Source organism: Podarcis raffonei, chromosome 6, assembly GCF_027172205.1.
Source record: "Podarcis raffonei isolate rPodRaf1 chromosome 6, rPodRaf1.pri, whole genome shotgun sequence".
NCBI classification, from domain to species: domain Eukaryota; kingdom Metazoa; phylum Chordata; class Lepidosauria; order Squamata; family Lacertidae; genus Podarcis; species Podarcis raffonei.
In genome coordinates, this window is record NC_070607.1 from 20016832 (window position 1) to 20029391 (window position 12560).

The following is a 12560-nucleotide window of genomic DNA, read 5'->3' on the forward strand; positions in this document are numbered from 1 at the left end:
GTCATGACTGTTTTAAGACTTTTCTATATTTCCTGCAGCTGAAAAAAAATGCTTCTTTTCTTTTATGATCCACAAATAAAAGTGAATGTTAACAAAGTGGGCCTACTGAACCTGAAGGAAAATCAGACCCAAGGTTTGAGGTTTTTAAAGCAAATCAGGATTCAACCCAAACCTCCATTATAACAAATCTGAGCAAGTTCCCAAATAGTTGGTTCATCAGGTGCTCAGATTTTTGGGGAGACAGCAAGAAAGGGCCCCCAGCTGTTCCCGCTGTAGAGAATCAAGCAAAATATACTGCTATCCAAGAAGTCGCCCAAGAAGAGAGCAGAGTTGGAAACAGAAGAATTACTATTGCTCCCAACATTTATATTGGACTCCGTTACAAACCTTTTTCTCTTAGAGAAAGACAGAGAACTAAACGCACAGAAATTGGTGCCAATTTGGATTTCTCAGAGCCTTATATTTTAATGAATAAACTGAGCATGACTGGTTTTTTTCAGTCAGAAAGGTCTGGGTGGTTAAGACCTTGGGTCAATTCACACAATCATTGGCTACAAATCACATGCACAACAGATGGTAAGGGGCCCATACGCACAATGTGTGCCCAACAGCCTGCCTTTGTGAGCAAGAAAGCCTTGGACAGAACCAAATGTAGTTCAGCAACTCTGGCAGCATGTTTGTGTGACATATTTGCATACATATTACAGACATATACATGCACTGTGCAAAACCTGGACAGAGATACGCAGTTAAAATTCGGCTCTTAGCATTCCAATTACTGTACTATTGTGCAGAAGTTGAGAGGCCTGTATTTTGAAAGATTATTTACAATGTAAATGTCTGCAAGGTTTCCTTTCTTTTTGTAGGGGTTTTAAACACTAAAATATAAATAGCCAACTTAACAGAAATATTTGCTTCTGCCCAGAAAAATGTCTGAACATTGTATCCATAAGTAGAATAGAAAGTGAATAGTACAGTATATAGCCATGTGCTTGTGGCACAACTGTTTTAAGGAGAGTGAAATAACTGTGATTCTCTCTGTTACCTGCGGGTGCCATTATTGAACCAAGTGAAGACGGAAGCTGTACATCAGCTATGCAAATTGTATTTAGTGTTCTTTGGAGAAAGCAAGAATATGTTCTCACTCTTAATGCTATTTTTTTTAAAGAAACCTATATGCAAATTATGAGTTATAGAGCAATATAGTTTCCAGAGGACTCCTAATACAACATTCTTAACAATGCTATAGAAGGAGGTGATTCAAAATAGTGGAAATGGAAGAAAATTATTCGAGACACTTACTGAAGCATTTTAAATTGCTGGGTTATGAGGCACTAACTAACCACACAGAACATAAGTAGCTGGAATCCATTTCTTCTCTTAAAAAATGTTTTAGAATCAAGAGTAAAGATCAGGTACAAAGTTCAAAACAGACTCAGTGGTACACTCTTAAGCCAGTGTTTCCCGAACTGGGGTCTCCAGCTGCTTTTGGACTAGAATTCCCTCATCCCTGACCTTTGTTTCTGCTAGCTAGGGATGATAGGAGTTGTAGTCCAACAACAGCTGGAGACCCAAGTTTGGGAAACACTGCTCTAAGCCAGATATGCAGAGTGTCACATTTGAGTGGTCACCTAACGTATCTCTTCAGGTTCCAGGGTGTGGGAGAATTGGCATGAGAAACAAAATACAACTTTTTGTGTGTGGGGGGGGTAATTTTGAGAGAACCAAATCTAATTCTGTCTCAGCTGGCAGAAATACTCTGTTAAGAGCCTAACAGGATGTGTCTGTGAAAACTGGCCCATCAAGATACAACATAGATCTGAGGATAAGAACTCTCCTTTGCATCCTCCTAACCTATTATGGAGCAACTATTTCCATAATCCTTTCACGTTTGTGTGTAACAATGAACATAGCTTGCTTACTCACCGAGGGAAAAGGAACAAGAGTGATAGATTGGGAATGTTTTCAGCAAAATTAGCCGGTGTCGGCATGGAAATTGACTCAGATACATTGACAGGAAAGGTCAGTGTTAGTTCAAGAGGAAAGAAGAGTAAAGGCAAGGCCTATGTCATGTATGTAGGAGGAATAAACGAACAGCAGAGTCTGCAAAGCACCACATTTGGCACTGATGTTTAAAACGGCTATACTATCAGACAAATTCATATTAAAGGGGAGGGGTTACAGCTCAGGCATCAATTTCACACATAGCAGAAGTAAGAAGGGACTTTGTTTACCAGGCTAGACAAAAGCTGCTAGAATGGCAGCAGGCAGAAAGAACCAATCATTTGACTTTGTGTAATGTGGCTTTTTGTATTTCATGTTTCTTTTACAAGGCACCTGCATTAAGAGTTTTGCTTGTCTTCTGCCAATGCAATGTTATCTACTGGCTTAAAAAGATGTAAGTGCTGAACATTCAAGAAAGCAGGGGACAAATCCTCTGAAACCTAAAACGTAGCAATTTAATTAACTCTGCTTGGCGTGTGAGTACATGCGAAAACACTATATTATAAATAGTTAGAGCCATGTGTAGTGTACTGCCCAAGGGCTTCTTAGCTTCCTTATTCTGAAGGGGGTAGGAAGAGTCCTGCCCCGTGGGACCCTGAAAAGCAACCCTATGAGGCATGAGAAGCAGGACACAGGAAGCAGGGAATTGTCAACCTGTTACCCTCTACACATACACACAGCAGGTGAGCTCCAAAATATGACTATATAAGCTTTTTAAAACCCTCTAAAAACATATACACTTGAATAGAATAGTTTAATAACACTTTTGTACAGCATTTAAAACTCAATATATATGGCTCAAGGCAGATACTTGTTTTTAAAAAAGAACCAATAATGTTTACATGTACCTTATGCTCTATTTGCAAATCTTTACAGTTCAATTCTGATCTTTGTAAGCACCTTTTATACAAATTTGTGTATGTAAATAGATGTGTATAGACAATACATGATTAGGAGGAGTTACATTTACAAGCATCAATCAAAACTGGTACTATAAAAATGTGAAAGCCAGCACTGTGTTTTTGTTTTAAGGGATTTTAAAAATTCTCAACAATTGAAATAGTTTGTGTCCAGTCAACGATCATTTTAAAGCCTTTTAACAAATGATGAATGAGTTCTGTTGTACTGTGTGGTACACCGTTAAAAGTAAAGTTGACTTTCAGGTGTCCGAACAACTCTGTTGGCAAACCATAATTATACTGGAAAAGCTCTGCTAAAACGAATTAAATATGTTATTCTTAAAAAACAACAACCAAAACAAGTACTGCATATAAATTACAAAATAATGAAAAGCTTGTTCTTTAAAATTAAGGCTGAGGGAACTTACCATACTCAGAAGCTACATCCCTTTCACTTGTTTGTTTTAAAAATCATCGTCACCAAACTGAGAAGAAGCTGTTACTTTTTAAATCACTTTACCTCATACCCTGTTATTCCATGTAATCAAATGGAATCCAAAGGGCAGTCTTGCCATTTCCTTTCCTCTGTGCCCGAGAAAACCATACCTAAAGGTTGGGGTCCTTTGAAGTGGCTTCTCGCTAGCAATGAGCAGTTACTGCTGAAAGGGAAATTGGCTCACATGTTTAGACACCCTTGTGGTACACACAAGCCATTTGCATGGGTGCAGACATGAGTCTCTTTGGAGACTAACCATCCTGAGGGTTCAGTGGCAGCAAGAGACCTCTTCTAAGCCTCTTGTTCGACAACTTGAACTGTGCCCAAAGAATGGCTGCAAAACAGGGGTGCATTTTTCATATAAAATGACACATCACTACCCAAGCAACTATGTCCCCATTTTCCAAGAATTTCGCTTTAAATATATTTGGCCTAGGTACTGCGACTGCCTACTAAACATTAAACATTTATAGACCCCAAGAGCTAAGAAATATGACCAGCAAGGTTAATGCAACTCCTTCGATGTTGAAGCATGGTTTTAAAATGAAGCTATTACATGCATGCAGAATGAATTAAATTTTAACGACTGAATTTTCTGACTTGCCCCACAGCTTAAAATATGCGTCTTGGACTGGACTTCCTTTAGGTGTGAATTTGCAGCTTCTTTAGGGACCAGTGACTACATCACCCAGCCAAGAACTGTCATTCCATGATAGAGGGAGCAGGCAAGACCACTCCTCTGAACAGTACATATAAGATATTTTGGGAACCGGGCACGCTTCTCATGGGATGATTTGCAACTTTTACTTACACCCTAAGAGATAAAAATTTAGGGAACTGAGACTTCATGAATGGATTCACACAATACCTTAAATATGCAAGTAAAAGAGGAAGACCTGCTCTTATTCCATTCACCACAGAAGGGCAATCTTGGCTGGGTGAGCATGTGAACTAGCCCAAAGATTTATTGTTCCAAGGCTCCATTTTTTCCAGATGCCAACACAATAGCCAACATAACCGTTACAGTGTTTATTACCTGCATTCCATAAGTTAAGCAATAATTTATACCCAATGGATTCCACTAGGTGAAGCTTCCCCTAAGCTTTTAGGTAGAGACCAAAGTAGATGTTCCCATTTTGGAGCTTCTTTCGGCTCCAAGATGTATAGAACTTCATCCTCTTCAAGTTGTTTTCCTTCAGAACAAGAATTTTGCATACAAGTGTCCTGAACATTTGATGAATTCTGTCCCTGTTCAAGTTCAAAACTTATAATGAGTGACTTTGCTATGGAGTCCAATTCTCTGTGGTTCACAGAAGGCTCTGGGATTGTGCAAACAGGATTGTCTGCTGTATCAGTGGATAATACAGATGGGTTGCAGAGAGTGTTAAAATTCCCAGTTAAGATGCAAATCTTTTCTATGAAATACCTAAGTGGACTTCTGTTTCTATATGAGCCTGTGAAAAACAAAGGTAAAAAAGCCAGTAAGTTAAAAATAATTAGGAAGAAATTTGAATAAGCTGCACATCGTTTGAAGAGACTCAAAAAGGAATAACAGATTTATACACATAGCTTATTTTTGTTTTTCATTAAAAAAATGTTCAGGAGGTTTAGAGAATGATTGCAGAAATATGATTGTTTACCTTACTATAATTTGTTCCACAAGGTGGGGATATGTTCATGGCTTCCACTGGCAGAATCAACCATTGACATAACATAAAGTGCTGCATTTGAGGCACCCAGAAAATAATACTGCATGCAAGCTTTGTTCAAGTATTAGGTATCCTACTACATGCTTTTTAAACTTTAGATGTTAAGAAGGGAGAAGGGCTGCCATACACTGTAGAAAAGGATTGAATGGGGAACCCTTTTTCAATCTGATGGTTGCATTCCCTAATAGGCAATCTTAGCTAGTAGAAAAAGTTGTCAAGAACAAAGACAGTAGCCAAACAGAGCTGACCTTAATAAAAACAAGCGTATATTACTTATCATAGATGCTGTGAGAGAAACTGCAGGGATCTAAATTTTAAATACACTGCATACAGAAGAAACAATGATCTTTCTGGTCTGAACACCATGAGGTCCCCACAAAAGTCTCTCTTCACTCACTTTGCTACCCTCTGGTGAAGCTCTAGCAGCAAACCTGCTTTCTCGTTGTTGGCTTCTGCTTTCAGTCAGTAATATGAAGTTTGTACACTCCATGCCAGGCCTATATCTCCATCACAGTCACTGACTTTAGCATGAGAAGGACCACATGATCTAAGAAACTTTTACAAGTTACCAATGAAATGTGGGAATGCTTGCAGAAAAGCAGTTCTGCAACAGCAAGACTAAAGAGCTAATGTGAATTTGGCCTTGATCAAGGAGGCAATAAGTTTACTCAGAAAGAAAAAAGATCACAACGACCATTTTCCATCATAGACATTTTAAAGCAAATGGAGGACTCTGGCACCAACTGATGTATCTCTTTAAGCATACTCTTAAAATGGTTTTAAAAATCCAGTCATTTATCACAATACCTTATAACGAAAATTAGCATACCTTGTAATGAAGAAGTAACCATCCGACAGACTTGATCTAGGCAATGGTGTAATTCCAAGAATGCAACAGCTTTGCTAGTTGCTTTCTTTAACTCCTGATCAACACTTTCTTCAGTCCATGATATATTTGCTGCTACTTTCTATGGCAATTAATATAATGGTTTTCAGAAAATGACAGACAATAGAAACAATTTTATCCCTGAGAATACTGTCCCTTAGGGTTGCCTATCATACTGATTTTGAAAAACAAGTGGCCTTGGTTTTTCAAGAACTATGTAGGTCTTTTAAAGATCTGTAAAGATGCAACCTGTGTCCAATAAGGCCCTCTTCACATATTACATTGTTAGGTAAAAAAAGGACCCCTGACAGTTAAGTCTAGTCGCGAACGACTCTGGGATTGTGGTGCTCATCTCGCTTTAGTGGCCGAGGGAGCTGACGTTTGTCCGCAGACAGTTTTTCTGGGTCATGTGGCCAGCATGACTAAGCCGCTTCTGGCAAAACCAGAGCAGTGCACAGAAATGCCGTTTACCTTCCCACAGGAGCGGTACCTATTTGTCTACTTGCACTTTTTTGGCGTGCTTTCGAACTGCTAGGTTGGCAGGAGCTGGGACTGAACAACGGGAGCTCACCCCGTCGCAGGGATTCGAACCGCCAACCTTCCGATTGGCAAGCCCAAGGCTCAGTGGTTTACACCACAGCGCCTCCCACGTCCCTACATTGTTAGGTATATATATATAAATATAGGGTAGCATCTAATTGTGTCCTTCCACTGACATGGGCCTCTTAGAAAATTTTGCTAAAGTGGAACAGGGAGGGAGGCATTTTTGTTTAATCATAATTATTTTGCAGTTCCCCCTTCCCTATATAGCCCCTCACATTAGCTCCCACACTGTTCCAATGAGATTTGAGACAGAGTGTGCATTTGGGGCTGCGGATGGGGCGGGGTGGGGGGATTGGCAAGAAGCACCAGCCTCTTTGTTCCACTAAGAGAAGTGGATCAAAGTGTCTTCCATCCACAAAGTGAGACAGTTGGATACAACCCATAACGTGTAAATTGAGGAAGGAGAACTTCTGGCCTTCCATATATTGTTAGGCTACAGTTCCCACCATCCCTGACCATTGGTCATGCTGGTTGGGGCTGATGGGAGTTGGAATGTAGCAACATCTAGAGGCCCACAGGGTTTCCCATCCTTGATGTAAGCAAATCCTGGAAAACCCATTTATTGTTGGCATTGATTGACTAAATATCTCTTCTGAGTGCCCAAACTTCAAGAATAACAGGAAAATGTTTAATTTCATTTGAATTTCACTGTAATATGTAAGCAACGTTATACTACTCTGCTAAGTCCAAAGTGAAAAATGTAACTAAGCAAGAGCTCCGTTTACCTTTTTACAACCAGCTATTATATTTTCAAGGATTTTAGCCAAATCCATAGCTTTAGTCTTTATTTGATTCTGAACCTGCAAAGGAAAGCGAGAAGACGTTTTAAATTATTTTCTACTTAAATTTAAACCATAAACATAAAACAGTTTCTAACATAACACAAGCTGAGATATGCAGAAACTTTGGCCTGGTTCATGAATAATAGCCTCTACAATGTTTGGATGTAGCGTAGTGGCTGGAGCCCATTCCCCTTTGTCACCCAACAAATGTAACGTTCTAATATCAACAGGGAAAGGGGAGAGAAGTGTATATTGGGGCATTGCACATGTGGATATCCACACAGAACGCCCGTTTCAGACATTACAAAATTTGTGTAATGCAAGTGAAAATATAAAAGGTTGCCCCTACTACTGTACCACCATATGAAGGGGATCACAGCGGTCAGTCACCTCATTTACATGCAATGCCATGGCAAACCATGGTTGTGCTAATGAGTAGGTACCACTGTAGTAGCATTTTGCATCTTGGACAATATATTTTGGAATATCAGCTGTCATAAGAAAAATGCTTCCCATTTTGCCACTTATGATTCCTTGTTAATTTTACAGCATAATTAAACAGAGAGTTTCAATGCATTTAAGATTAACACTTTAGTTATCCCCTCTTAATGCTACAGTCTGTCTGCCAAGGCAGCAAAGATCAATACAAAAAAAATGAAATATTGTTCACTACAGACAGCATTCTGGTTTTGGTTTTGGTTTAATCTACTGCCCTTGTAGCAGACACACTGGTTTAAAGAAGCCAACAACTTAACCTTTCAGCAGTCAACAGTTTCATTATGCCATGTGTTTTAAGTGTTTCTGTGGTATGTGTAGCTGTGAGAAAAAGTGTAGTGCAAATGCTGATTATATATACACAAGTCTGTAATGAATATCACCAGTTGCAAATATAAACAGTGTGAAGCTTAAAACTGCACTATTAAATTTGTGACATAGTAAAAAATATGCTTCCCTCCTCATGCATAAAGGATAGTTTATAATTATCCCCACATCACCTCATTTTGTGGATACCATTTTAAGAGTTCATTCCACATTGCCCTAGATTTTTTCTGTATGCAGTTTAAAAGGTGTTCCAGTCCAGAGACCATTCCATCACAGATGTCTGGTATGAACTGCTTCTGAAAACAAGAAGAGATTTTTAAAAAAAAAAATTAAGCCAGTTACAGTTTTTAGAAGTCTCATCATCTAAAAGGGCCACAGATTCCCCATCCCTACAGTGGTCTGTTGGTACTTTCTTTATCCATTGTGTTGCATCCACCCTATCAGGTCTTTTTATCCACAGATCTGCAAAACATGGTTTGACTTACTGTGACATGTGAACTAGACACCTCTGTCTCTGTCTCTCTTACCTTTGGGTTGCTTGCATCACTTTTATTTTCTGCAGAAAGATGTAGGTCTGAGCCAGTAAGTACCACCAAGTGTCCTGTGTATTTTGCCATTTGTTTCAACATCTGCATTATTTTCTTTTGTGCTTCTACTACTACTGAAGACAAATCTGAGCAACCGCCCTGAGAAAACAAAAATACAGTTGTTGCATGCATCTTTATGATGAATTCCTATTCATATTGTGACAACAGTACAGTCATACCTCATGTTGCGAAGGCTACGGGTTACGTCTTTTCAGGTTGCGTCCCGCAGCGACCTGGAAGTACCAGAAAGGGTTACTTCCAGGTTTCAGCGCTTGCGCATGCGCAGACACACAAAATGACGTGATGCGCATGTGCAGAAGCGGCGAGTCGTTACCCACGCATGCGCAGATGCGGGTTGCGTTCCATTCAGGTTGCGAACAGGGCTCCGGAACGGATCCCGTTCGCAACCAGATGTACCACTGTATAGTCTTGTTCCAGCATCAAAAACATGACATCATAATATTTGCAATGTACACTGATAGTTAATACAGTTTTGGCCAATGCAGTCGCACCTTGGTTTTCGAACAGCTTAGTTCTCTCCCAAATGCCACAGACCTGGAATGGCTGTTCCAGTTTGCAAACTAGTTTTGGAAGCCAAACGTCCGACGGGGCTTCCGCGGGTTCCGATTGTCTGCAGGAGCTTTTTGCAGCCAATCAGAAGCCGCCCTTTGGTTTCCAAACGTTTTGAAAGTTGAACGGACTTCCGAAATGGATTCCGTTCAACTTCCAAGGTACGACTGTACTTCCAATTGTTCTCTTTCATTCCTAAAGGATGGCCATAATAAGAAAACTTACCCGTAAGAGCAATTGCAGATACGCTCCCAGGTGTTTTACACTCTCCCTTAGTTCAACATGAATCATTACAAATTCTTCATTTTTTCGAAAACTGCTCAGCCAGTGCTTGGTTAGAACAACAAGCTGTTCGAAAGCTGAACTAATCTTGATGCTGCAGGACTGAGCAGTATAGTTAACAGCGAAAACTGAAAAGATAGAAAGAAGGCAAATTATTCTGGACTGAAGGAAATGTGCATTTGTAAATAAATTATATGAGGTTCAAAGCTAGAACTCAAAAAGGGGCTACTAACTCAGCAATAGGACTTACAGTTCTCTTGACTTTGTTCAGCTTGTTCATAAGCCTTTATCAAAGCAGAGACTCCAGCGTAAACGTTGAACAATGTGGCTAAAAGGCTTTGTGCTATGCTCTCTTCCTCTTCTGTAGTCTGTCCCAAGACATCCAAAGCTGAATCTATCAGTTCCTTACATATGCCAGGTAGAGATGATTCAGGTAGGTCTGAGCCCAGGCTGCCCAATTTATTTGCTGAGTCTGTGATGACAGAACAGTGTGATGAAGGCATACGTATAGTTAGACAAAATGGAAAACTGGACTTAATTGTGAAGTGCTCTTCTAGTTAGCTGAGAGTGAAGCATACAGGAAAGGGTTAACTTCCCTTACAGAAGTCAGGGGGTCTAGTCTAGAAATCAGTCTAGTTTTGACTGTACCTTCTAGAAGAGATTAACCCTTTCCTGTATGCTCCACTCCTCCACTGAGTAAGTCAGTATTCTGATGGATCTCTTACCCTACTTTTTAAAATACTGTACAGAGCGGAACTATGACAAATAAGTAGAGCCCTTTTGAAAAAGCAGGTTTGCTCTTTGTAAATAATGATGATGATATAATAATAAATAATATAAAACTAAATATGACTTGAAAGAGAGCAAGATATATTTCTTTAATGAAATGATTTATATATTGTTCTTCATTAAAATTGATCCCAAAACAAGTTACAATATAAAAAGTAAGCAAATATTACCAGTAAAACCAGCTCATCATTGCATACAGTAAACTGACAAATCATCAAGGGCAGGTTGCGTACTCCACATCTGGTTTGACCAAAAGTGTAGGTAAATAAGTGTGCTTTCAAATGGCACCAAAAACTCACCAGTCAAATTTGTGAAGGGAGGGCATTCCACAACCAGAGTGCCAATATTGAGAATGCCCTCTCACGTGTTGCTGCACACCTGGCAAAAATATATAAAGGAACACTATCCCCTATAAATATGGGAATATTTAAAAAAACACTAGTTTTTTTTTAAGAAAAATCGCAAACCACTAAAAATGAACGCAACATTAAATATAGCTTTTGAAGGTGACAGGATTATAAGTGCATACACACCTGATAGGTATGAATTGTGCAGTCTCATCTTTACCTCAGACAAACATCCAGAAATTCTTTTGCTCCTCCTCAAACTTCTATCGAAATTGACCAACAATGGAAGGGGAGAAAACAAAGCAGGACAGGTGTTTTTAAACTTTTGTGGCTTCCACTAATTTTCTGAAACTCATGCATACATTTATTTACATCTGGTTTCTAGTGAGAAACACTATTCATTTATCTTGCCACTGCAGGATGAACACAGCAACAGTTCAAAGGAAGCTGGAAACCATCCCTTTCTAAATATATTAATCTGGGCTTGTACTGGCTCCCCCAGCAGAAACCTTGGCTGCCCCAGTGAAGGGGGTGGGGAAAGATCAGTCTTGGTGGGAGATTCTTCACAGGCATTTCTTGCTTTGTACTGTTTTGCAGAGGAGGCTAAGAAGTTAAGCTTCCCATCATTACTACATTTCCAAAACATTAATTTTTTTGCAGGTGTAGATACTGAACTACCTATAAGCATCCCTAAAGGGTCATAATTCCTTTCCACTCACTATTTATATATACTTCTCTCTCTATATTTTTTGTAAAGAGGCAGAATCTAACATTAAATTCAAGCTAGAAATTATTTACCTCCTTGAAGAAATAGAAGAGATGGATGCATTTGAAAAATCAGGTTCCCATTCATCAGTGGGATCATAAAAAATCTCATCAGCTTTGTTAGTATTGTTCATCTGGAAAGGAAAGAAACCTGTTTCATTAAAGGTGTTGGACAAGCGAAGGCCTAAAACCTTCATCAATCTGGAAAAAGGCTGCTAGCTCCAAAACAAAGTCTGTTATGTGGGCAGCACAAGAAGAAAAAGATATTACCATCCCTTAACTTCAGGATAGGGACTGAAGTTTGGACCAGAAGTGGGAAGTTCTCCAATGTTATCTGTCTCTCTCTCTCTCTCTCCACTACACCCCTGATCCTTTGGCTAAACCTTCATCAGCTAGGCTTTCCTGCAAATACCTTCTTTCTCCATGCTTCACTGCACTACCCTTTCTAAACATTTTCCCTCCAGATCTCTTTCTCTGTTCCACCACTGTTTGCTCCTCCAGCATCTCCTCCCTTGCCTCTGTCACTTTCCAAATCCCCAGCTTGAGGTCACTGACTTCTGCCCTCCCCTACAGCCATAGGCTGTTCTGTGAAGTGTCGAAACCAAACCCCTCACTGGGTTCCAGGGACACTGACACCCAACCAATTCTGAGTCAGCAGCCTTTGGCAACATGGACAGGTACTTAAATTGGATGCAGTGTCTTTTAAATCAGATTTAATTCAATTTTAAAACTGACTCTTTCTCATAAAAGCAATATTTTAGGAAGAAAATAATGTTTTATTCCCAAACAAACCTCATAGACTTCTTTCATTGCAGCCAATTTATCTTCAAATTTTTCCAAACTCCAGAATGTTGCAACACCAAGCCTGATGTTACGGACTTGAACTTGAAGGGAATGGCCAGGACCATTTTTATTATCCATTGCATCATGCCTGATGGAACAAACAAATCAATTTACTCCCAGAACATGAAATATCTGTAATTATTGGACGTGTCCCTTGATTACCATTATCTTTCTGT

The 12560-nt window shown here is 39.5% G+C and overlaps 1 protein-coding gene and 1 long non-coding RNA gene across 4 annotated transcripts in view; one reads left to right on the forward strand and one right to left on the reverse strand.

Annotated features, from left to right (window-relative positions):
- Positions 1-12560, forward strand: part of LOC128415394 (uncharacterized) — a 57889-nt gene that overhangs the window by 30638 nt on the left and 14691 nt on the right. The gene's annotated exons all lie outside the window — the stretch shown is intronic.
- KIF14 (kinesin family member 14) overlaps positions 2740-12560 on the reverse strand; it is a 32149-nt gene continuing 22328 nt past the window's right edge. For 2 of the 3 annotated variants that reach the window (XM_053391508.1, XM_053391507.1), the window contains exons 21-30: positions 12334-12472; positions 11575-11675; positions 10963-11039; positions 9891-10112; positions 9584-9768; positions 8729-8887; positions 8375-8497; positions 7323-7397; positions 5938-6076; positions 2740-4853 (exon numbers count right to left, since the gene is read on the reverse strand). In XM_053391508.1, the coding sequence (XP_053247483.1) occupies positions 4462-4853; positions 5938-6076; positions 7323-7397; positions 8375-8497; positions 8729-8887; positions 9584-9768; positions 9891-10112; positions 10963-11039; positions 11575-11675; positions 12334-12472 (1612 nt within the window). In that variant the 3' untranslated portion in view covers positions 2740-4461. The remainder of the gene's footprint in view (positions 4854-5937; positions 6077-7322; positions 7398-8374; positions 8498-8728; positions 8888-9583; positions 9769-9890; positions 10113-10962; positions 11040-11574; positions 11676-12333; positions 12473-12560) is intronic. The other variant, XM_053391509.1, reaches the window with a different exon arrangement.